This window comes from Ceratotherium simum, chromosome 2 (genome assembly GCF_057802395.1).
Source record: "Ceratotherium simum simum isolate JZ-2026a chromosome 2, ASM5780239v1, whole genome shotgun sequence".
NCBI lineage: Eukaryota > Metazoa > Chordata > Mammalia > Perissodactyla > Rhinocerotidae > Ceratotherium > Ceratotherium simum.
This window is the reverse complement of record NC_141901.1, coordinates 16,355,841-16,382,284: the sequence shown is the minus strand read 5'-3', so window position 1 is coordinate 16,382,284 and position 26,444 is coordinate 16,355,841. Positions and strand designations below refer to the sequence as shown.

At 44.3% G+C, this 26,444-nt stretch overlaps 1 protein-coding gene across 1 annotated transcript; it reads right to left on the bottom strand.

Moving 5' to 3' along the window:
- Positions 1 to 1,979: 1,979 nt before the first annotated feature.
- IER5 (immediate early response 5) lies at positions 1,980 to 4,094 on the bottom strand. The gene has a single exon (XM_087438709.1). The coding sequence runs from the start codon at positions 3,892 to 3,894 to the stop codon at positions 2,938 to 2,940; it is 957 nt and encodes a 318-aa protein (XP_087294835.1). The 5' UTR covers positions 3,895 to 4,094; the 3' UTR covers positions 1,980 to 2,937.
- Between the last annotated feature and the right edge of the window lie 22,350 nt (positions 4,095 to 26,444).

Below are 26,444 nucleotides of genomic sequence, written 5' to 3'. Positions count from 1 at the left end.
TGATGGAACTAAGTTTTGTGACTGCCAAGTGTCCAGAGAAGAATAAAAGAACCCACCATTCACAGATAGGATAATTTAAAAATGTATTCTCCCTTCCCCTCCTTTCTTACAAATATACACAATTCTTTGACCATAATATATCTGATTTATAAACAGAATTCACTTCTACATCAACAATAACTGCCAATTGAGTGCTTACTATGTATGAGGTACCTTCTCTAAGAACTTTAAGGGCAGTAACTCATTAATTTTCACAACCCTATGAAGTAGGTACAATTATCTCAATTTCACATTTGAAAAAACTGAGGCACAGAGAGATGAAGTAACTTGTCCAGGGTCCCTTGGCAAATAAGGGGCAGAGCCAAGATACAAAACAAGCAAGTCTGGCTCCAGTGCCCAAGCTCTAACCATTACACTATACTGCTTCTGCAACAATTCTGCAACAAAAATGATCTTTTCTGATTTCCTACAAAGCTGTATTTCCCTATCAAATACGTCCATTTACATTCTCTAAGCAGACACATGGCCCCATGGTTCATCTTAATGTGAAAACAACGATCAACAGAACTTTAGTCTCATCCAAAACCTATCAACTCTCTTAAACACACCAAATGTTACCCCTTTTCAAATATAAAAACACACTGAGGTAGCTGTTCAAGCATAATAATTACTTTCTAGCAACATGAAATGTTAGCAAAATTAAGGCCCTGGACACCTTTTTCAGTTTAAGTAGTCAGCACTCAATGGATCTCTTGTGGCTGTAACGGAACTTAAGGAGATAATCTCTGAAAGAAAACCAATTTTAACAAGACTCTGATTACAGAATGTTTAATTCTACGAATATATTATGGTGAGGGAGCATAAAGTAGCCAGTTCCTTATGCTTAATGAATCACTAATACAGTTGCAAAAATATCCAAGCATTGGCCTACTCAGCTATGACAGTTCATATAATCAGGACTTTAGGAAGGCCAAAGCACCATTCATATGCTCCTTTCACTCAAAGTCCATAATCTTTACTTAAAGCTTTGTCTAATCTTCCCTCAATTTCTCCCATCTCTTAAACACCCTATTTACTCATAAGCTGTTATAGACCAATACCATTTTTTAAAGTACTAGCAACCATATTTTAAGATACCATTTTCTAATTGATTTGCTTCTGAAATAGATTATTGAATACCTTTCAAATATTGAACATTTTGCCTTAGACAAAATCTCTTAAAATGTAGTAATTGTAGTAAGATCAACGGATGACTTAGCTGTCATCACCTAAATGTTTACCATGACCCAAACACTGATGTCACCATTTGGGTGAGAAAAGCACATCAGGAAGTTTTGCTAAATAAGTCAAATTTGCCTAGCCCTCCTTCCTTAGCTAGTGTCACACAATTTCCTTTCACTGATACATTTACTTTCTACAGATATAACAATAAAAGAAAAAAAGCATTGAAAATTCCATCCTGATATCCACTGGAATGCAGAGGTGGACCTGACCAGCTGGGCAAATCAGTCTCACCTTCCCTCATATGTCAGATTTTTTTCAATAAGCAAGCTGAAAAATGACCTATGTTATACAGTTTAACAGAAAACGTAGTTTTAGAGAAAACAATTTTTGTGGCTGGGAACCATTTTTGTGGCTTCAAAAGTTGGCACTTAAGTTATTTAACACTAGACACCATCAGATTGGGCTGTAGAAAACCAAACTGGTCTAAATTGACTTGAGAAAAGACAGTTGTAGTAGCAGGTCTCAAGAAACTGGCAGGGCACTGATATTAGTATCTAAAAGCAGTCCCCTGATCTGGGGGGAGAAACCTTAAATGTGTTTCTCTTGATACTTAGTGAAGTCAGCAGACAATGTCCCCAGTCTGTGCATGACTGATATTAAAAACCACACCTTCAATTTTCCAGCCCAGACCATAGATCTCCCTCCTGTTTCCCTCCCAACCCAGACAGGTGATTACACACAAGGAGGCAGTGAAGTTGCTTCAAAATATTTAATACGTGTTAGACACGTAAAGTTACATTTTTATACAAAAATCAATACAACGAAGGAGAAAATACTGTACAAAAACCTTGTCAGCTCCCCCAACCTTTATACAACAAAGACTGGAGTCACCATATATACAAACCCAGAAGGTCATTCCACTTAGGGCTTCTGTCTGTAAACTTTGTTTCATTAAACACTTTTTTAAAAGCACTGTGTAGTAGTTCTGATCTAGAGCTTTTGAAAATATATCTCTTCTCTATAAACTCCATATTTCCAAGCTTGAACTTTCCTGTGAAGTTTATCAAGCTTTTTTTCCCCTGTGGGGAAGACATGGGCCGCTAACATTCCCCTTTCCCAGAGTAATCACAGGGTACAGACGTTTCTTCAGTGAAAGAGAAAGGTGGGGAGGGAGAGAAAAGGACACAAGTCTCTACTCCAGACTAAATCCCTCTAGATTTAGGAAATCCTGGGAGGAAACGCCACTCCTGGCCCGGGTGCGGTTCTAGCTTTCATGTAAGGGGTGTGTGTAAAGTCCCTTCCTCCCCCGAGAACGAATGGGGAACTCCCCGGCCCCGGCCCTTTTAGCCGCTTCCTTCTCGGTGCTGCCGGCAGAGGAAAGTCCCTGTCGCCCCCAACCTCCTGAGCCCCGGGGCAAGGGCGACGCATTCCAAAAGGACAAAATAGTCTTAATTCAACAAGACAAACTGACACACACACACACACAGACACAAAAGTTAACGATCGTCCTCTTCCAATAAGCCTCACGCCCCCGAGTCCCCGCAGGGCCGCCGAGGCCGAGGGCAGTGAGTCCGTGCTGCCCAGCAGCACCCACAGTCTCCGCACCGCGCCCGGCGCCTTCGTCTCTGGGGCGGCCTCGCAGCCGGGAGAGGCCCAGCCCTCACGTCGGAGTCGCCCGCTGCTCAACCTGCTTCCCGCACGGGGCCCCTGGGCTCAGAAGGCCACGATGGCTGTGCTCCACGGGTTCATGTCTCTCAGCACCGCCTTGTCGCAGCAGATCTGCCCGGGCTCGGCGGCTTCCGGGCCGCTCTCCTCTCCCTCGGCTTCCTCCCGGCCGCCCCCGGGGCTTTTCCGTAAGAGTCCCGAGAAGCTGGAACCGAAGATGCTAATGAGGTTGGCCACGTTACCGGTCTCCATCTCCTCCTCCTCCTCGGCCGCCGCCCCGGCCGGCTGCTCCTCCAAGTGCCGCCGGGGCTTCTTCAGCGGGCTCGCGCCGAGCGCCTGGCAGCCCGCGGGGCCGCCGCCCACCCCCGCCGCGCCGCGCTTCCTGGGGCCGACGGCGGGCGGCGCGGGGCGCTCGTCCTCGGCGGGCCGCGGCGCGCAGCGGCAGTCCACGCGGGGCGGCGCGCTCAGCGCCCCCAGCGGGTCCTCCCCTCCCGCGGGGCAGCCGCAGGGGCGGCGCGCCGCCCGTGGCCCCTCGGGACAGACGTCCGCGACCCCGGCGGGGCTCCCGGCTCCCCCGGCCGCCGCCTCGCGCGGGCCCTCCACGCGGCGCCAAGCAGCTTCCGCCTCTCCGCCCTGAAGACTGTCCCCGGCGCCCGGCGCCGCGGCCGCGGGCTCCGCGTCACCCGCCCGCGGCGCGTCCGGGACAGCGGGGCGCTCCGGCGGCGTCTCCGTCTCCGGCCAGGCGGCGCGGGCGGCCGGCGGGGGCGGCTCCCCCCAGCCCGCGGGTGGCCCGGCCGCCGGCTCCCCGGGCTGCGGCGGCGCCGGGGACCCCGCCAGGTAGAGGCCGGGGCACGGGTCGCTCAGGTAGACCTGGCGGGCGCTGCGCAGCACCAGCGAGACCAGCAGGTTCTTGTGCAGCTTGATGCCGCCGCGCTGGCCCCGCGAGTTGTAGATCTTGCCCAGGGAGATGCTGACGATGCGGTGAGCCTCCAGCTTGAACTCCATCCTGTCTCCCTCACGGGCTGGCGCGGAGGTGAGGGGCGAGCCCTGGCGCAGGTTCGGAAGCTGGGAGGGGACGAGAGGCGTCCACAAGTCGGCCCGGGGGTAGACCCTCGGAACAGCAGACTGAAGAGAAACGACTCACGGTGACGCGCTCACGGCCCCCCGCGTCCCGACCACAATACACAAAAGCCCAGCTTCGGATCCAGTCGCTAACTGAGGGCAGCCGCGCCGCCCCACGCCTTATATAGGCCGCTCGCCCGCCAATCGCGGAGGGCCGCCAACCGTTCCGGGCCGGCCGGCGCGCCCTCGTGCGCCTCGCGCGGCCAATCGGAGACCGAGGAGGGCCGCCAGGGCAGTTCGAACATCAGTCCCGCGGAGCAGGCTCTTAAAGGGGGCGACGGTGTGTGGGGTGGCAGGTGGGTTGGGACTTGTGGTCAGAAGGCAGGTGATGGGGAGGGAGCGTAGCCACAGTGTTGTTCGTAGTTAAATTTTGTGGCTTGTGTGCTGGCTTGCTGGAACCACAGAGAACTAAATCATTCGAACTTTCATCCTAGTATGGTGGTGGACTTTGCTCCGGAGTAAAGTCCCCATCCTTCCCTGATCAGCCCGCTCCCCTCCCTCGCCACCATGTCCAAAGCTGCACACACCTGTAAGCTCCTGGCCAATCCTGGCTTAAACGGAGATGATGGCAAAATGCGGCAAAGGATACCGCTGGATAACAAATGGTATTACTACAAGATATTTAGCAGATATTAATTTTGGATGAATCCCTTGCCCCCTTGGGTCACACACACTCTTAGCATCTGTCAATTCTTTTTTTTTTTTTTTTTGTGAGGAAGATCAGCCCTAAGCTAACATCCATGCTAATCCTCTTCTTTTTGCTGAGGAAGACCAGCTCTGAGCTAACATCCATTGCCAATCCTCCTCCTTTTTTCTCCCCAAAACCCCAGCAGATAGTTGTATGTCATAGTTGCACATCCTTCTAGTTGCTGTTAGTGGGACATGGCCTCAGCATGGCCAGAAAAGCGGTGTGTCCGTGTGCGCCTGGGAACCGAACCCTGGCCGCCACTAGCGGAACGTGCGCACTTAACCGCTAAGCCACAGGCCGGCCCAGCATCTGTCAATTCTAACCCCGAAGAAAGAAAAAGGGGGTTCTAAAAGTTCCTAAGTTTTTGGCTGCTAATCTGTCTAGATACAAAGGAATTGTGTCTAGGTACAAAGTTATTGGTTCTTCACTAAAGCCAGCATCTAGTTTGTTTTCTAGATTCTAGAACAAACACAGTTGTTATGCACGTTACAATGAGATGAAAAATGAATTGTGGTTCACCACAATGCTTTTTTTTTTTTTTCAACATGAGGCCTGACCAGTCCACCCTTGGAAAAATCTAGCCAAGTTCTAAAAATACAAATAGAGAAGTCCTGTGTTCCCATCATAATGTCATAATTTTATTTTGTGTCAAGGTAAAAATATAGGGGAAGAGTGTTCCAGAATTTTCTGGTCAGTTAATGACATCGTCCATCTACTGATCCTTAGTACATGGCATTAGGGGAGAATCACTGCAGGGTTGTCCAGGGTCCTGGACTGGGCTCCTGGAGAGTGAGTTCGAGTTAGTCTCACCTAAGCTCCACCACAGACCTGCCTGTTGACTCTGGGTGAATAACCTCAGGCACATTAGTTTCTCCAATTCTAAAAGGGAGAAATCACATACACGTCTCCTCTGTTATGCAGAAGATAAATGAAAACTCTCAGCCACAATCTGAATCATAAAGCTAAGCATAGCTTTCTTGGAGTCCATGTAAAACAGTTGGCCTGATCCTGCACCAGGGTTTGGCCAAGTGGTGTATTTAGTTAGGAGAAATACTAGTGAAAGGTGGGCTTGGTTATGGCCAATTCACAATCAGGAGGCCTCCAAAGGATGTGATGGCTCAGTAACATTACCTAGGCCCGAAACTTACTGATAGTAACTGAGACACCAGTCCATGAGACCCAGAGTCCCTCCTCTCTAGGAATTTTCAGCTAGTATAAAGGAGATAAACTAACAACATGAACAATTCCAAAAGCAAGACATATATTTTGAGTAATAACATGACAAAATTTTTCTTCTATTTTCTCTTTCTTTGAGAGCTATTAGTCACTATAAAACACTGATTAAGAGCATAGGCTCTGAAGACAAGCTTCCTGAGTTGGAATCCCAACTCCACTTTTTACTTGCTGTGTGACCTTTGGAAAGTTATTTCACCTCTCTGTGCCTAGGTCTTTTTCATCTTAAAATAGAGATAATAATAGTGCCTACCTCTTAGAGTTTTTGTAAGGATAAAACAAGGTAACATATGTAAAGGTCTTAGAAGAGCCTGGTGTAATAATAATAAGCTATCCACGTATGTTAGTTATTAGAACACTTCACCCCACACATGACCTGCGGGTGGGAGGAGAGGCTGGGGAGGGAAGGAACACAGATGAGAGAAAGAACTTGTATGTGAGGAGGGTGTTGAAAAACACTGATGTAGGATCCACAAGTTCCAAGCAGCAGGAGTGACAGAGTCCAGTATAGGGAACATCTCATTTGACAGGTGTGTCAGGCGCCTGTAGTAAGTAGAAAAGGCTGGAAACAGAGGCTGTGGCTACATGATAGTGGGTCATGTGTGTCTCATTGAGGAGATGGGGCCACAGGGAGCTACTAAAGGTTGTTGAGTAAGGGAACCACAGAATGGATTCTAGAACAGTTGGTACACTTAATTTCACTTAATTATAGAGGACCACTTAATTATAAAGCTCTTGTGAGAGTTTAGGCAAAGGGTCATGAAGGCCTGAACTAGGTGGAGTTAGCAAGAATGAAAAAACTGAGACAAAAGGAACTTTAGTGATGATCCGGGATGCCCCCACCCCTAAACAGGTCCTGGTAGAGCAGGCCTTTGGTGAAGCCTTTCCGACCCACCTGGCCTGGGAGCTTCACATCCTCCGCTGTACGAAGTACACTCCTTCATCATTGCCCTCATCACTTTCTCCTGTCATGCCAGGGCCCCTCCCAAACTGTGCTCTCATCAAACGCAGGAACCCATCAGAAATTTATAGCCAGAAGATAGTGAAAATATTTAACAAATGTGCAACACAGGCACTAACCATCAGAACAGAGTCCTGGTGGCCCTTATAGTGCCAGGGTTTATGGGGGCTCCTGCAGGAGGGGCTGGATGACCAGGAAGGGGGCCACTCAAGGGGCCTGGGGCAGAGGTTCTGCCAACCAGTGTGGAAGCATTTCAATATTTTAACAACTGGGGTGGCCATACCAGTGCATACTGAGCGATTATGCACTTGGATTCATGAATCGCTAATAATGATACTGTCTACATGGCACTGTGCTAGTCACTGTACAGGCATGATTTATCCTCCTTATAAAGTTCAGAAAGTAGATGTCATTATCTCTGTTTACAGATGAGGAAGCTACGACTCTGAAAGGTTGAGTAATTTTCCCAAAGTCATACAGCTGTGGGTGGAGAGAGTGGGCTACAACCGCCAACTATTTACCTGTAAGGCTTGAGTGGGCGCTCTAGGGCTAGATTACCTTGTTCCACCTCTTACTTGCTGTGTGACCTTTGGGAATTTATTTCACATTTAGGGGAAATGAGAATATCATGTCCCACTTTTGTAACATGGGCTAGTTATTTAACCTTTCTGTGCCTCAGTGATCTATTGTGCAAAAGGAGAATAAAAATACCTATAGCGATTAATACAGTTCTAGCACCATACAAGCACTTACTAAGTCTAGTTATTGTTATTGTTATTATACCAGTGCCTAGCTCAGTACCAAGTACCATGTAGTAGGAACACTGTTAGTCCTCATTGAATTTTGAATGCTTTTTCTACTGCCACATGATAGGTGCCCCATAAATGTCTGCTGACTTGAAATTGAGCACGATCACTGTTATTGTTAGGATTTCCTCTAATCCTGAGACAACAAAATGGAACCTTGAGCACTCATCTCTGGAGTTCCTGGGCTCTTATGATCAGCAAGCTTCACCTCCACCTACCAAAAAAAGTGGGAAGATATAGAACATATTCTTCTAAGCTTTAGAAAGCAGGAAACTGAGTTAGAATTTGCCTTCATCAATCTTTGAGATTTTTCTCAGTTAAAAACAAATTGGTAGGGCCGGCCCCGTGGCTTAGTGGTTAAGTGTGCGCGCCCCGCTACTGGCGGCCCAGGTTCGGATCCCGGGCGCGCACCGAGGCACCGCTTCTCCGGCCATGCTGAGGCTGCATCCCACATACAGCAACTAGAAGGATGTGCAGCTATGATGTACAACTATCTACTGGGGCTTTGGGGAGAAAAAAAAAAAGGAGGAGGATTGGCAATGGATGTTAGCTCAGAGCCGGTCTTCCTCAGCAAAAAGAGGAGCATTAGCATGGATGTTAGCTCAGGGCTGATCTCCCTCACAAAAAAAAAAAAAAAAAAAAAAACAAATTGGTAGTATTATGAGAAACACTAGGGATATCAGCAAAACAGAGAAAGCCATTGCTCTAGAAGAAGTGGCCGAGCGTGCCCTTCAGTCTGTTCTGTCCTTCCACCTCCATCTTCTCTGCTGGGCCCAGCCAGTAAGCACGCCAAGTGCCGGCCACAGCTGTTCCCACTTAGGCACTATCTGGGCCCTGGCCTGAGGATTCTTCTCAGCACAGGGCCTGTCTGCCCACTGCTGTTGACTCTATTTCTTGTTTGCATGACTTATTGAAGGCTAAGTCTTATTATCAGATGAGTACAGAGCTTATATTGCCTTAAAGTGAGGCTAGTCTGTACAAGAACAATGCAAACCCACGATGGATTATGCACACATAGCTCTGTGACAAGTAACAATGAGTGAGAAGGGGGTGGGTGAAGTAAAAGGAAGATTTCTGACGCGCTGCTCGGCTGGCCATGCTGAGGCCGAGTCCCACATACAGCAACTAGAAGGATGTGCAGCTATGACACACAACTATCTACTGGGGCTTTGGGGAGAAAAAGGAGGAGGATTGGCAATAGATGTTAGCTCAGGGCCGGTCTTCCTCAGCAAAAAGAGGAGGATTGGCATGGATGTTAGCTCAGGGCTGATCTTTCTCACAAAAAAAAAAAAAAGGAAGGTTTCTGCACTGTGTCCACCTTTCAGTGTTAGAACGTTTGGAAATTGTTTTTGGTCAGAGTTGCTTATGTAAGTGACTCCTCATTTGTATGGCACCTTGAGTTCTTTAGGGGAAAAGCTCTATAAAATACATTATTAGCACTTTATGTAAACAATACTCCTCTTGCTCTTCTGAGAACTGACATATCTGCTTTTTAATTCAACTTTTTCTCTCTTGCTATTCTGACATATTTTACATCTTTTTTTCTCTTGGCTGCTTGACTACTATAGAATTTCTTTATCTTCAAATAACATTTGACTAGGGGTGGGTACCAAAGCCTGCCTGTCTTTTTTCCTCCTCCTTATTTCCTTTTCTAAACTATTACAGCCCCACCCTCCATCGTGTCCTAAATTTTGTATCCTGGTTCAGAGAACCTCAGGTTGTTTTTGCAATCATCTTTGTCAGACCTTGCCTCCTTACTACCCCTAAGGAAAACAAGTTCCTCAATAAGTAGACCGCTCAAACTCATTAAAGAGAGCCTCGTACTCTCTCAAGCCACAGAATGAGAAAACATCACCATAGAAAACCCCAGACCTACGCTATTCAATAGTAGCCACTAAGCCAGTATGGCTGGTGTGACTGAGGAACTGAATTTTTACTTTTATTTAATTCAAATCTAAAAACTGAAACAGGATAAAATCCTTTTCCTGAAACCCAACTTTATTGTGTCATTTTTTGTTTGAAAATTTAGCATCCTACTTGCTGCTGTAATTATAAAATACACAGCAGATTTCAAAGTCTTAGTATCAAAAAGAACACAAAATATCTCATTAATATTTTTAGAATGGTTACATGTTGAAATCATAAAATTTTGGATATATTGGGTTAAATAAGAGATGTTATTAAAATTAATTTAACCAGTTTCTTCTCACATATGTGGCTCAAATTATATTTCTATTGGACGACAGTGCCCTAGGAAAAATAAAGGGATAGGGAGGTGTGGACATATGAATATGCACGAGCACATTGTGAGCAATTAACAGATATCCTTGATTGGAGAAGAGGGAAAGGAGAGGAAAGATAAAGTAAAAAGGAAGTGACACATAAAACACCTAGATAGCTGTAGAGTTGAGGAGAAAATCAAAGAAAAATGTAAAAAACAGAGCTAATTGGCCAGAAGAAAGTTCTTTCTAGAACTGAGAAGTAGCCGCAAAGGTAGAAAAGCACAATTCTACTTATCTGAATATGATATACAGAAATTATTACAATATTATTTTTAAATTCGAAATACAAACATGCAAACAAATTTCAGAGAGAGAGAGAGAGTACTCACCTGGATAGTATCATTCTTGTGCGTTGTTAGAGTGCATTTATTCTTTTTTGTGTGTGTGAGAAGATCAGCCCTGTGCTAACATCTGCCAATCCTCCTCTTTTTTGCTGAGGAAGACTGGCCCTGGGCTAACATCCGTGCCCATCTTCCTCCACTTTATATGGGACGCCGCCACAGCATGGCCTGACAAGCAGTACGTTGGTGCACGCCCAGGATCCCAACCAGCGAACCCCGGGCCGCCGCATCGGAGCGCGCGCACTTAGCCGCTTGCGCCAGTGCATTTATTCGTTACAATTCTTTTTTTTTTTTCCCCCCAGAGCCCCAGTAGACAGTTGTATGTCATAGCTGCACATCCTTCTAGTTGCTGTATGTGGGACGCGGCCTCAGCATGGCCAGAGAAGCAGTGCGTCGGTGTGTGCCTGGGATGAACCCCGGGCCGCCAGCAGCGGAGCGCGAGCACCCAATCGCTAAGCCATGGTGCCGGCCCTATTCTTTACAATTCTGATGTCCACCTTGAAGTCGCAGGACCATTTTTCAATGTGCCATTTTCCTGCACAAAAACCTTCAATGGTTCCCCATGACGTCTAGAGCAAAAATCCCACCCTCTAGCCTGGTCTCCAGAGCGCTACACAATACATTGTCAAAGACAAACAGCTAGAATGGTGAACAGAGCCTGGCTGCTCACCAGCTGTGAATGGGCAGATTTGCAGATGGTCCTTATCTTGTAAAATTGGGGAGCTGGGCTAAATCAATGGTCCTCAAACTATGGTTGCACATTAGAATCACCTGGGGAGCTTTAACTATTGAGATGCCCAGGCCTCACCCCAGATGACTTAAATCAGAATCTCTGGGTGAGACCCAGGCATTGGAATTTTTTAAAGCTCCATTGGTGCTTTCAATGTGCAGCCACGTTTGAGAACCGGTGGACTAGCAGATTGTTTTAGTATCATTTCAGGTAGAGAACTCTATGATTTTATGAATCTAGGCAAACCTTTCCCACCTTTCTACTATCCTGAGCAACATAAATGTCCCCCTTTTCCCCAGAGAGACAGGCCTAATCAGAAGTAGATGTCTCGTCTCCGACTTCCTCAACAGAATGCCCTCTCCGCTCCTGCTCAAATTCTGCACCACCACTTCCTCCAGGAAGCCTTCCGTGCCCACTGGTGTTTACAGTGTGCTCACGTGGGCACACACACTCTCTCTCATAATCTAACAGTCATTTCTTACTTAAAACCACAATACCACTTATCTTGTGATAACCCTTATATTTCTGTTTCATATTTTATTTACTCACATATTATTTATTTAACTTTTATGTGGATATACTTCTCATTTCCCAATAACATTATAAAGTGCCGGGAGATGCTATGTTACACTTTTTTGCATCCTGCCTCCTCTACACTTAGAACCCTATTACTATGTACATATCAAGGGATCAATAACTATTTGATAAACTAATTAATAGGTTCCCAAAATTTGAGGCTAAAATATTCAAACACAGCCAACTAGAGGGTAAAAAGAGAGTCCTCGACATAAATTTTTCTAGTGGTATATTAACCAAACTGTCACTGCAAATACATTTTGTCTTACCCTGCTCATAATTATTCATGACCGTAAGCTCTACCATTTCCCTATAAGAAGCTATTTTTCACATAAAATAAGCTGATTTTTGATAGACAGTTTGCTTTTTCTGCCATGCTGTTTACAAATGTGTGATTCTATTACTGAGAAAGTAATTGCTTGCCTACTCTGTTCTGATTAAACATTTATTACAGGTTAGTGATGTACTGAAAACCCTACTGGGTACCAGCACCTCCTTTAGGGGCAACCTATATATCTTTCAGCCAATAAGAAAGTCTTGCCTCTTCTCCCCCCCCCATTCTAATTGCTGTAGCTAATAGAACAAATTCTAATCATCAGTCAAGTCCATTTTAGATCAACACAGCTGATCTAAATTCTAACATGAATGCTCATTTAGTTCAAAAACCCCAAAGCACTAAGCCTTCTCTTGCTCATTTTGACTAAGCAAATTCTGAGTAAGTATTTATACAGACACATCCTCCAGTGTAAAAAGAAGTTTCAGATCTGCTCTCTACCCAGCAGCTAGTGTGTGGATTAGCAGATTTATGTTTATAAGGGAGTCTGAGCTCTTTTCAGGAAAAATGATGGTAAAATGGGCAGCACTCTCGTATCCTTCCCTGCTTCATTATCACTTAGAAAGTTCTCTGAGTCCAGCTCCTCTCTTAATAAGAGAGAATTCCTTGTGGCATTCCCTGAAAATACCAAAAGATCATTGTAGGGGGAAAAAGCGCCCTTTGTGTGTGTGTGTGTGTGAGGAAGATCAGCCCCGAGCTAACATCCATGCCAATCCTCTTTGCTGAAGAAGACCGGCCCTGAGCTAACATACGTCCCCATCTTCCTCCCCTGTATGTGGGACACCGGGAGGCCGCCACAGCATGGCTTGACAAGCGATGCATAGGTGCCCGCCTGGGATCCAGGCCCGGGCCCCCAACAGCGGAGCGCTCCCACTTAACCGCTACGCCACCGGCCCGGGCCACAAAAAAGTGCCCTTCAAAAGTCAAGTAGGACCAGACATCCTTCCATCTGAGAATTGGTCAAGGAAGAAAAACTAGTTAGAAATGTTTTGTGGCATTGCCCTTTTAAGATTTTGGTTCCCAGTCTTTTCTCCCCTTTTCCTTCAGGAGCTGGGGCTGAGGTAATGCTTAGGAAGTTTCAGAGTCACATGGGGGCCCCTGAGGTCAGAGTCCTGAGGAGGCTTTTCTCAGTCTGAGTCTTTCTGTTTGATTTTGAATGTATCCTGCCGTGATGTAGTGAGTGCGTGTGTCCCACGGATGTTCAGATCAGCGTGCCTGGGTAGAACTGTTTTTGGGTGTGTCAGTGGATGTTGGCAGGGGGGGAGGGGATCTGCTTAATCAGTTTGGCCACAGTGGTTTGAATAAATGCTATGGTTGGAAGGGATGGCAGAGCCCCTGATGTCTCTTTTCTGTTATGACAGGGATTTTTGTTTGTTTAGGTTTGGGGGAGTTGTTTCTTTGTTTTGAGGCTTAAATGATTTTAAAACTACTTTGATTGGTTCTTGGGCCAATATTATGTTTTCTCATGTGTTTCCAATTGGGTAGAAGAATTAGGTTTATTTTGTTAAAACATTAGTTTGTGTGCCTGTGCTTCGGGAGGAAAAGGAACCCTTTATCCTGATCCCTGCTCACAGATGGGAGAGTAAAATAGAATGAAGGAAAGGGTATGGCTTATGCTCTTTTTTTTTTCCATGAGCTCTAACTAGACTGGAAGGGTCTGACAAACAATTAACAATCCTCCCCACTCAGCTGCTGTTTCCCAAAATAGCATCCCCTTGGCTGCCAGGGTAGATGGGGGCCTTCAGGGGAGGAAGACACAAAGGTGCCCTCTTTATGAAGCCTGCATCCTCTGTGAGATCTTGAAGGCAGAGGGGGAAGCCCAGGGGATTAAATTAGCAGGCAGCCCAGGCTCCACCTGGAAGGGAAATAGATAATAGGCTTAAAAGACAGGAAACAGCTTGTGCTCCAAAATAATAATTTTCAGAAGCAACACATGATGGATGCTGGGAAGGTTTTCTTCCCCCCTAGTTCATAATTTTGAAGTGAAATCGCCCTTTAAGATGCGGCTCAGTGAGTGAGTCAGGTCTCCTGGTATTCCTGCAATGCCGCGCCACCTCGCCCCCGTACTTGGAAGGACTGTTTCAGCCAGCCCTTTTCTAAACCTGACTCCCAGTTACAGCAATTGCTCAACACCAGGTCTGGAGAGACCTGATTAGGACTAGTGTTGCTCTTTCTTCCATCTTCCTTCTCTGCCTTGTCCTCTTTCTTTCTTCTTTCCCTTTCCCACTTTCTGCTCTCTCAGCCTGCCATTTTTACCTCTTCCTCTTCCCTTTCTCTGAAAGACTGCCTCTCACACTCCCACATGGCAGTTAGCTCTGCCAGCCCAGGCTCTCTGGGGTCCTGAAATGTCTCCTGTCATGAGTGGGGATGTGGATGGGAAGGGAAAGCACAGGATGCACTAAACAAAGAAAACAGACCAACATGCCTTTGAGAAGGTCAGGAGCCTGAAGATAAAGGAGGAAGGCGGAGAAATGGAAGGACCAAATGTGCCCCCAAAGGAGTAAAAGATTATACATATCACACTGGATTCTAGATTTTGCTGTTTTTAAATTTCCTTGAAAATATACCCAAAGGAAATTAAAGCGGCTATCAAAAACAGAAACCTGTTCCATGAATTAACTCACAATCAACCTCAATTGCTAGAAACTACAGGCTTTGTTCCTTTTGCATTGTGTACATGCTTCCACTCTAACAGCGACGTTCTAGTTCATGGTCTGATCATATGATCATGTCCCCCCCCTGGACTGGGACTTCCCTGAGGGCAGCAGGCAGGTCTCCTGTGTGCATCCTCAGTGCCTAGCACAGCACTTGATCCAAAGGAGGCAATGGGATTCTTAAAGTGTTAGGCTGAGTGGATGGATGGATGGATGGGTGGATGGATGGATGGATGGATAGGAGAATAGATAGCAGAGGAAGACACTTGGAATACTCAAATTATCTCTTTTTCTCCTGATATTCTAGAAAAAGGAATATATTGGCAAACTGTCTTCTGACAGATAGGCAAAATAAAGAAGTGATGAGATTAACTTTGATGTTCCAACAACACTTGCTCCTCATATATCCTCTTCAGCACCTAGCGCTGTACTTGACATGCACAGGGTTACACTCAGCACACATTTGTTGAATTAATGATTTAGAGAGGAGAAAAACAGCTATTCTCCCTTGAGGGAGAGATTTCCGGGAAAGAGAATGGAAAAGCAGTATATAGTGATACAACTAGAAAGCATTTTATGACATTATCTTTCCCAACCTTGACTCTGTGAAATATCTTAAAGAAGAAAAAACCTTATGATGAGAAGGGATATTTTGGAGACTATGGAAGGGCTTTCAAAATAAAGAGGGAGGAATGGGAGTATGTAGGTGGTATGATATTTCCAAAGGATGCTCTTTCAAAGGCTTTTGTGGCTGACTCTAATGTTGGATGTTTGGATCCAGAGATGCTTACATTCTTTCATTTTGGCAAGGAGTCTGCACAATAGAGGGATATTAACTAGGGAGCAAGGTCAGCACCAGAACAGTAGGCAGAATAGAATACATGCGGCCCAGAGAGTACAGCTTCTGTTCTAACCCAAATTGGGGTGGGAGAAAGGATGTGTGAGTCCGTAAAGGACTGGGATGATGCTAAGCAAATACGTGATTATGCAGTTATGTAACCAGTGTTTAGTATAACGACAAGATAGCTCAATCTGGGATTTGTCACTCAGCTAGCTTTAAGGTCATTCATTTATCCAACTCCTCTCCCGCTCCCCAAGCCCCAAGAAAACAACAAAAAGCATAAGAGAGCTGAGATTTACACAGAACAGGAGCTTTACCAAGTTTTGAACACAGAATATGCCTGGGAGGTATAGAAAGGGCAGTTAATTGGTTGGCTCCTGAATGTGTTAATCCTGAGCAAAGCTGTGTTACTACCTCATTAGCACATTAATTCTACTGACTATTCTCTGCAGTCCTGTATCACTTAATATCCTGGGCATTTCTGGAAGTGGTTTTACAAACTCAAGTTTTACTGACTAGAATTGCAAACTAAGACTCTTGGCTCAAAAGCCCTTGTTCAGGAACATTTTAGATTAAGAAAAGATAAGGTTGTAAATATGTGCCTGAAATAATAAGCCTGGCTCTTCTCTGCTCAGAAAACCTGTGGTTGGTCTGAGCATCTTCATTGTTCCTTGCCTCTCCTATAAGCACACAGTGAGAGGTGAGCAGGATTCCAACTCTGCCAGCTGTGCTGGAAATGGTCTCCGGGACCAATGAAGGATTTGATGACCCCCATCTCCACACTCCCATAACCACTCTCCCAAAGGAGAAGTTGTGTGTGTGTGGGGGGAGGGGCCTTACTTAAGATATCACCTTTACTCCAAGGTTTTCTGCCAATCCTTCAAGTTGGAGTTCATTGCTGCATGAGTTTTTCATGCACCTTATTTTTTCATTATATTTTTTCTACAATTTCCTGCATGCATCTCTTTCGTCCTGCTAGATTATTAAATGATTCAAGGTAGGGACGTTTTTTCAGCCTCTGTCTCTCCAGTAGAATCCAGCCTACTGTCTTGTATCTAATAGGTACCCCATAAATATTTGTTACTTTGAATTTTTGAGAGATAGCAGGGGATAATGAAAAGAACACCAGATGAGGAATCAGATTCTCAAGTGGGATTCTGCCACTAGCCAGTCAGGTGACCCTGTGTAAGCCATGGCACTTCACGGTCCTGAGGATCCTAATCTGTGACATGATGAGGTTCATCTAAGGTCCCTTCCAGTTCCAATGTGCTAGAAAAAGAGGAATGAAAAAGACCTTGAGTAGCTCAACTTTATTTGCCAAATTAGTGGCAGTGGAGGAATATTTAAAGGAAAAAGGAACTGAGATGTTTCCTAAATATTTCTGGTGCTTATTAAAATCCCTGCAGTTTGGGTTCTAAACCAATAAAATATGAGGACAGAAAAAGCCATCACAACATTGGAGTTACTGAACTTAAAAAAATAAATTTGATTTCATTCATCCAGTGAAGATTCACTGATCGTCTTCTATGTGCCAGGCACTATACTGGACCCTGGGAACACCAGGGTGAGTATGGCCCCATCCAGCAGAGCCTGCATGCAGCTCACCTCCTTATAGGGGGGTCAGACAGGTGAGAATATAATAGAAATTCATCATTATCAGTCCTACAATAGGACTATGTGCAAGGACAAGGGTGGGATGGAAGAGGGCAAATGTAACTGTTCTGTGATTGCAGGGCTTGGGGGCAAGAGGAGAGCTGGGGGCCAACGCTCACAGTGTCAGAGAAAGATGCTTGAGCTACTTTCTCTTTTACTTGTTGTAGAAGAGATGATGTGTAGAAAGATGGGAGTGGGTAGGGGGAGCTCCAGCCACCATCCAACTATTAATGAAGTAGCATCTGCCCCCGAGGCTTGCTAGGGCACCACATCCGTCTGTGTTGTTCACTGAGGTATCTCTAGCACCTAGGACAGTGGCTGGCACATAATAGCGCTCCAAAAATAGTTGTTGAATGAATGAATAAAAAGAATACATTAAAACACATCCTCTGTTCACCTTAGCCCTATCTTTTTGACCAGTTCAGAATGCTACACAATGGCATCACAGAAGCCAAGGAAGAAGATTTCAACAAAGAAAGTATATTCAGTGATGATAATTCATGTCATATATAGCAGAAAAGACAAGTGAAATTAGATTGAGAAGTGGATTGGGCAGTTGGGAGTTTCCCCGTGACCTCCCCAGAACAGTATACCTGGAATGGCAGTGACATACATAAGTCCTTCTGCAGGGTGTTGAAGAGTGATAGGGAAGTGAGGCATGGAGACAGCTAGCAGATAGCTTGTTCTTAAAAACTCTGACTGTGAAGATGAAGAAAAGTCTTAAGCAGAGAGAGAAATCCAGGAACTTGGGAAGGTTTGTTAAAGTCGAGAGAGATTTGTTGAAGGGCAAGGAGTCTACATCCAGGGAAGGGCTGCAGGGTATAGGAGGAAAGGGAACCAACCAACGTTGAGTTCTCATGGTATTTAATCCTCTCAACAGCTCTCAGAAAGGTGTGGGGCTCATAGGTGAGGAAACTGGGGTCTGGAGATGTTTTATTAAACTTGCTTCAGACATGCTACAACATGGATAAACTTTGCGGACATTACGCTCAGTGAAATAGGCCAGTCACAAAGACAATACCATATGATTCTACTCAGGTGAGGTACCTAAAGTAGTCAAATTCATAGAGACAGAAATAGAATGGTGGTTGCCAGGGGCGGGGAGAGGGGGAGGATGGGGTGCTGTTGTTTAATGGGTATAGAGTTTCAGTTTTACAAGATGAAAAGAGTTCCAGAGATTGGTTGCATAACAATGTGAATGTGCTTAACACTACTGAACTGTACGATTAAAAGTGGTTGAGGGTGAATTTTATGTTATGTGTGTTTTACCACAGTTTAAAAAATAAACTTGCTTACGATCACACAGCTAGTAAATGGAGAAGATTAAATTCAAATTCCTGTCTTGTTGGCTGTGAAATCTCTGCTCTTTTCTATAAACACCCACACCAGTCTATGAAGGTGAAACTACAGCAGAGAGAGGGGATGAATGGCAGAGGAAGGTCTTGGGGGAGTCAGTAAAGGATGGGATCTAGAGCCGGAGGTAGGGGACCAGCCCAGAACGAAAGTAAAATACCTGTATGAGACTGAAGGGAAGAAGGGAAAGTGGGGTGGGGTGCAGGTCCATTTGTGCTGCGGAGCTAAGGAATTTCTGAGAACCTCCACTTTTCTTTGCAAAGTTGGAGGCAAATGTGGAGGGATCAAGCAGGGAGCCTGAGAGAGTGAAGGAAATTTGGAATAGCTATTGTGGACAAAACTGACCAGGGTTACGTTTATAAATATATGCCAAGCAGAGTTGAGATTCTGGCCATTATGCCTAACCAAATATGTGGATAAATTCTAGGAGGAGCTGCCCCTAAGGAAATATGCAGTTAACTGAAGTTTACTCATTAGATTGACCAGGACAGTCACAATCAAAAGCATTAGTCATACCCCCCAGGGGACTAAGAGCCCCAGAAAACGGGAGATTTACCTATAGACTCAAGGTGCAGCTGTGAACAACTAGAAAACAGCTGCTACAAGGAAACCAGCTTGAACCCAACAATCAGAAGAGTTGAAGTGTAATCAGTCTTAAGTGGTGGCCCTCCTGCCTGTGCAAAAAAGAGGCTTAACGTTCAAGCATCTTGAGCTGCTCGCCACCAAGTGATGAGAATTTTCGGTCACACAGGTAGATGCTGCTCACCTTAAGTGGGGGCATCTTCAAATTATAAAAGATGGCAACAAGATCCAGGCACCAAATACTTGGTGTTTTTTTTCATCTATGGGGTTTAAAACCAGTTGTTTTAACCAGTGGAAATGCCCCCAATACTCCCCAAATTACTTATAATGTTATAACATGAGACTACTAAATTCTAATAATATAGCCTTTCCAGATTATTCCACTGTTAATGGGTCCCATTAAGTATCTTAATTTACAATCTACTGATTGCAAACTAAGTGGGATTAGTTTTTAAAAAAAGAGTTTTTGGGATAGCTGTAACAGGCACAGATCACTTTAACAAGCTACAACTGTAGTCAGTTCTATTATTTGGCCAATCTCTACATGGAACTAGTTTCATTTATGTAGTTAAGCCAGATAATTACAAACATAACAGAAATGAGTTGCTGAATTTTCCTTCAATTTAAAAGACTATTTTATTTTGAAATAACTACAGATTCACAGGAAAGTGAAAGATAGAACAGAGAGGTTCCATGTACCCTTCACCAAGTTTCCTCCACTGTTACATATTATACAACTATGGTATAATATCGAAACCAAGAAATGATACTGATACAATATGTGCATATAGTTTGACGTCATTTTTTCACCTGTGTGGATTCGTGTGATCACCACTGCAAACAAGATACAGGACTATTCCTGTATCACAACAAAGATCTCTCCCATGCTACCCCTTTATAGTCACACCCATCCCTCTTCCCCCAACCATCCCTAACACTGGCAACCTCTAATCTGTTTTCCATCTCTATAATTTTGTCATTTTGAGAATGTTATAGAATGGAATTAACATTCCATCATGTAACCTTTTGAGATTGGTTTTTTTCACTCAGCCTAATGCCCTTGAGATTCATCCAAATTGTTGCATGTATAAATAGTTCATTCCTTTTTATTGCTGAGTAGTATTCCATAGCAGAGATGTTTAACTGTTCATCTACAGAGGGACATTTTGGTTGTTTCCATTTTGGGGTTATTACAAATAAAGCTGCTATGAACAATTGTGTACAGATTTTTATGTGGACATAAGTTTTCATATCTCTGGGGTAAATTCCCAGGGGTGTAATTGCTGGGTAAGTGTATATTTAATTTTTTAAGAAATGGCCAAGCTATTTTCCAGAGTTCCTGTACCATTCTATGTTCTCACCAACAATGGATGAGTGATCCAATTTTTCCACATCCTTTCCAGCATTTGGTGTTGTCACTACTTTTTATTTTAGCTGTTCTTATAGATGTAGTGCTATCTCATTGTGGTCTTAACTTGCATTTCCCTAATGACTAGTAATATTGAACATATTTATGTAAAGACATAAGGGTTATAATTGGTTTCAGAGTTTCTTTTGGCAAATCATTTTACTCTCTCCAAACCTCAATTTTCTCTTCTGTAAAATGAGAAAATTTAACTATAAGATCCCTAAAATTTAAATAAATGAGCCTCCAGCTCTAAAATTCTGTATACCACTGGATCTCCCTGGGGGAGTTTGTTTGCAAGGTGAGGAGCTTTTAATTTTCCCTTGTGCATCAGCTATTCCCATCTGCCAAGAATTGACAAGTAATGAATCTTATCCATGGGCATCATTGACATTGCCATGAAACATGTGACAACTCGCTTTGTGCTTCATTTGGCCCTAAGCCCTATTCAACATTTAAGTCACATCATCAAAGTCTGAGCAAAAAGATTCAGACTTTCACAAATTTATAAGGGACTTTATTAATTTTCTGATTCATTATAAGTTGTTTTTACTCCTTTGTTCCCAAGGTTCACTATACAACATAGTTTTGAGTAGATGATACCTTACAATTTTTATCAAGCATCGACTGAGTGCCTACTGTGTACAGATAGGGTGATGTATTGGAAAGAGCACAAGCTGTATGTGGAGAGGAACTTGGGTTTGAATTGTGCCTCTGCCACTCATTAACTGTGACCTTGTCGAGAAACGTAACTTATCTGAACTTCAGTGAAACGGAGATAATCATACCTGCTGCTAAAGTTGTTATGAGGAATAAAGAAAATATATGTAATGTACCCAGTTCATAGTAAGCACTCAAGAAATGGTAGCTATGATTATGTGGGGCCGGGGTGTAGTCCCTGAAGGAAACCTAGAGGAAGAGACACAGCCTGTGCCACACCTTGTGCAACATGCTTTCACACACACACATCTCATTTAATTCCTACGTTAACGCTGGGAGGCAGGTAGTTGCAAACCTGTTTTTATAAAACTGAGCCTGACAAGTTAAATAACTTAAGATCACCCTGATGCTAAGTGAAGGAGATGGAATTCAAACTGTGTCCTTAAGGGGTTTACAGTCTAGCCAGAGAGATACGCTATGCAGAAACAGATAAATACCAACACAGTAGCAAGTGTCAGTTGAGTGGCAGAGCCAAAGAGCATTTAGCAGTTTAGAGAGGGAGTTAATTCTGAGGATTGGCCAGTTGGGGAAGGCAAAAGGAAACCAGAGGGTTAGAACTTACTCTGTCTCGCTGGACATCTCTGAGTTCCTAGATGTCACCATCACAACTGTCTGTTGGTCCTGGAAGCCCAGCTCAGCTGCTGTGGGGAGGGAGGTGGGACTTGGCTCTTGCCATCCTCCCCGTGTCTCCCTCCTCCCCTTCGTCAATGGAATATTTATATGCAGGCCCTCTCATCTCACTCTAAAGTTTTATCCAACCTGTGCATTACCACACTGTCAGGTCACTGTCAGAGTTGTATTTCTTCTATTAACATGAAACTCAGGGTCCATTTTATAGAAATACATTCTAGATTATCTTCCCTAAAAACATTTTCTATGACGTGAGATTGATTTGCTTATAAGCATATGTCTGGGCCATTTTTGCACTTGCTAATTTTCAAAATGTCATTGGGCTCTATTGCCTATATAGTCTGGCTCATAGGAGGTATTACAAAAATTCATTCAGTCAATATGCGTATGTATTGAGTGCCTACTACGTGCCAGGCACTGGAGTCTCAGGCCTCATGGAACATACATTCTATGAATGGCTGATTAACTAATGAAGGCCATAAGAATTTAATTTGAATATCAATATCCATGGCAGATTACTAGTAACAAATGGGAGTAAATAAATTCTGTGGCTTTAATGGAATATAGTGTATCCAATGCTACACAGAGAAACTACTAAATTCTTTGTGGCAGGGGACAATCCTTGAAAATTTCATCATTGGGCCTGTAAACATGTCATTTTGTAGACTGATTTCAAGTCTATGAAGCTGGGCAAGTTTACAAATCTTTGAAATTTGATCTCAATTTCAGTTGCAAAAGCCTAAATTGAGGTAGAGCAGCTTGCCTTTGCGTCTCCAACCCTCCTTGATCCTGGGGGACCAATGACTAATTCAGTCTTTTAAAAGTAAAGTGGAGGGCAGCCTCTGGGGGTTACATCTGGTTTGGCAACTTCCTGTTGTGCATAATGCACAGACTATGTATTTGTAGCTGTTTTGTGAGTAATATGCAGAGTACAGGCTTTTCGATCTGTTAAAGTACCTCAAGGCATTGTATTTCAGCAGCTGATGAAACTCCAAATGTTTTACTTTTTGTTATTCCAGCCCTTCAATCCTCCCTGGAATTGTCACCTTTTAGAGTTTGTGTCTTCTCAGTGTGCTCCCAGAATTCTCTATTTATGCTACTGTTGTGTTGCTGAGAAAAAAATAGAGCTTTTACTCAGTTCAGGTAACAGACTCACCTTAGAATCCACACTGATACCTCAAAAAGGAAAAGAAAACAAAGACTGTTGTAGCTTGGGGTTGAGGACTCATTTCTCCCTTGGTTTCACTTCCTTTTCCATTCTGGTGGCTTCCCATTTCATTCTGTAGCCTCTTGTTCCCTGAATTTATTTTCCATTTGAGAAGCCGTTTTCTCAGATGTTTTTCTTCTCGGTTGTTCCCACTCTCTGGCCCCAGTTTTGCTTCTTCAGAGGTCTGGCTGCTGCCACGGCCCTTGCCTCAGACCCAGTCTCAGCTTGCCAGGGCTCCAGGCCAAGCCGGCCTTCCAGCCGCCACTCAGCCACTGAGCTCCAACTGTCCAGCTCCAACCGACGCAGAACCTTCTGGTCCCAAACATTCTCTCACACCCAACCCCCCCCCAAGGGACAAATGCAGAAGCTCCTGCTGGGTTCCGCTAACAGTGAATGGGAGGAAGTGTAGGAGAAAAAAGCATAGAGGACCAATTCTCCTTAGAATGAGCAGTTTCACATACTTGCCAGCTTAAGGTCATTGATAAGTATTGATGAAATTTGTATTTCAAATGTGTACTTCATTAACTAAATAGCCAAATGACAATAGAAAGGAAAATTCAGATTGTATAACAGCTCTACTGGCCTTAAGAATAAGAAGATATATTTTAGGTATCAGATATTTGAGCCCCCAAGATGGCTGAGAACTCATTTCTCAGCACCTCTTCTCATACACTTCAAGAAAAGTGGTGCCTCATGTAAGAACCTCTGAATTCTGTCCTGTCCCTAATATGGGGGGCGGGGGGAGTGTGGTTAGAATGTTTGGGATTCCTAATCTCACAGACAAGGCAATGACAAGATAAAGTATTAAATAAAGAATGTTAACGCTGCTGAAACCTTTGGAGAATTCAGAAGCGTCCTTGGAGCATTCATCCTGGGCCCCTGGAATGTCATATGATCCTGAATGGGATATTTCCCCTCTATGACTTCAGTTGTAAGATGACACTGTTCTTTTGCACCAGTATATGAGGACTAGCTAATTAAAATACTGTACTGGTTCATTCAAGAAGTATTTACTGAGTTCCTACTACATACAAGGCTTCGTGCAAACAGACCATGTAATATGACATAAAAATTTAAAAATAGATTGCCATAAATAAACTCTATGATAGGATTATGTAAAACCTTTCAGATAATTTTAGCTGTTTGGATATACAAACAAGGCTTCTACTTTTACCGTTTTGAATGAATTGACCTGTTTTTTTCCACCATCAGCCCTCCCTTCCAAATCAATTCATTCATCTTAGTCTACAGCCAATTCCCATCTATTTTCTAATGGTATGACCAGAACTGCCATGTAAGGTTGTGGCCTGCACAAGTGTATCCCACCAAGGTGGCAGGATAGAAATCCACTCCATGTTCTGCTGGCTAAGCCATGTGACCCAGCTGGGTCAGTGTCCACCCAGAGGAAGGGAACAATTTTCTAATTTGCACAAATGTCTTGTATGGGTTAGCTGTGGCCCTGCTCATGTCTTCAGTTGGTTCACAAGCCAGAAATAGAATAAATGGGCAGAATTCAGTGTTGTAATCAAACAAGATTTACAACAAAGATACACTTAATGGCGTATATGGTTTTTATCTTGCTACGTGCTAAGTCACACACGTAAGTGGCTGTATTTGGTGTTCTTTTATTCAGTCAAGCCAACTGTGGGGAAGCAAGAAGGAAACCTTCCGGAGAAGGAGGGCACAGTGAAAGCCTTGATGAGTTTCCCTAGAGCCACAGTTTGGGCTTCTTCCTCAGCAGGGGTTCCCATAGTCTGAGTGTTTCCAGAAATTTTATGTCCAGGGATCTGAACTCATATTTGACCTACTGAAAGACATCAGCATCACCCCTCTGGCAGAATGTGACCTTCTTATGAGAATCAAAGATGGCAGGCATCAGAAGCCTCAGGCTCTGGAGGAGAAGCTGTTGGGCAAGTAGATCAATGAGCAACTCCTTTCACCATCAGGGATGAAAGTTGGAGGCCAAGAACACCTTTCCTTGTCCTGCAGGGGTTGGTGGGGGTGGGGGGGTGACTCTTATAAACGGAAGAAAACTAAGTGGTGTGATTTAAAGAAAGGATCACTGGCCCCTCAATTCCCCCAGAACCATCCAAAATTCCACCAGATTCATTTGACTTAACTCCTCTCATGGAAAGTTAAGATAAGGTGGACTATAATAGTCAATCTCACTGCAGGGTGAATTCATTTAATTACTTTGATTTCCCAACTGCTAACTGATCTACTGGAGCAAAAGAAGCTTTGCTGGATTGAGGGAGCCTGCAGAGGTTTGGTAGGGGTGTGCTATAGGTCCAAAATTCATGTTTAAGTCCTAACGCCTGGTCCCTCAATATGTGATATTACTGGGAAATAGAGTTGTTGCTGATATAATTAGTTAAGATGAGGCCATACTGGAGTAGGGTGGACCTCTAATCCAATATGACTGGTGTGCTTATAAAAAGGGAAATTTGGACACAGAGCCACACACACAGGGAGAACACCACGTGAAGACTGGAATTATACAGCCACAAGCCAAAGAACTACCAGAAGCTAGGACAGAATCCTGGAAGAGATAATTCCCTAGTGCCTTCAGAGGGAGCGTGGCCTGGCCAACACCTTGATTTTGGACTTCTGACCTCCAGAACTGTAAAACAATAAATTTCTGTTGTTCTAGAAGCCACCCAGTTTGCAGTACGTTGTTACAGCAGCCCTAGGAAACTAACACAGAGTGGAATGGGGAGAGGATGGTGGGGCATGGCAGTTGTGACAGATTGTATCTTTCCAAAAATGGCCACAACATCTCCCACCCTTCTTACAAAATGACTTTGACAATCTTCCCATTGAGTGCTGGGGTCTATATACTCTCCCCTAGAAAATGAGCAGGATTTTGTGACTTCCTTAACCAATTAGAGTATGGCAAAAGTGACACTCTGTGACTGCCAAGGCTAGGACACATAAATGCCATGCACCTCTGCCTTGATCTCTTGGGATACACGCTCTGAGGGAAGCTAGCTGCTGTGTGAGCAGTCTCACTGCTCTGAGGCAGCCGTACCGTGAGGAAGCCCAAACTAATCCACACAGAGTCCCTGAGTCTGCACAGAGAGAGAGATGCCTGACCCCCACCCCCAGCTGCACCAGTCTTGCACCATTTCAGTTCCTGCACCATTTCAGTTCCAGCCACTATCTGACTGCAACCCTGAGTCAGAAACTGCCTAGCCAAGCCCTACCCAAATTCCTGACCCATAGAAACCATGAAAGATAATAAAATAATTGCTGTTGTTTTAAGCCACTAGGGCTTGGGGTTTGTTACACAACCTGCAGGGTTTGGGGCAACCAGAAGATAGAAGGGCATTGGAGAAAGGGAGCCCAGAGTGAAAGGGAGATGCAGAGATGTTGCAGAGATAAAAGGCTAAAAGATGGCAAATGTCCAGAGAAAGAGAGGTGGTGAAGGCATTCAGAAA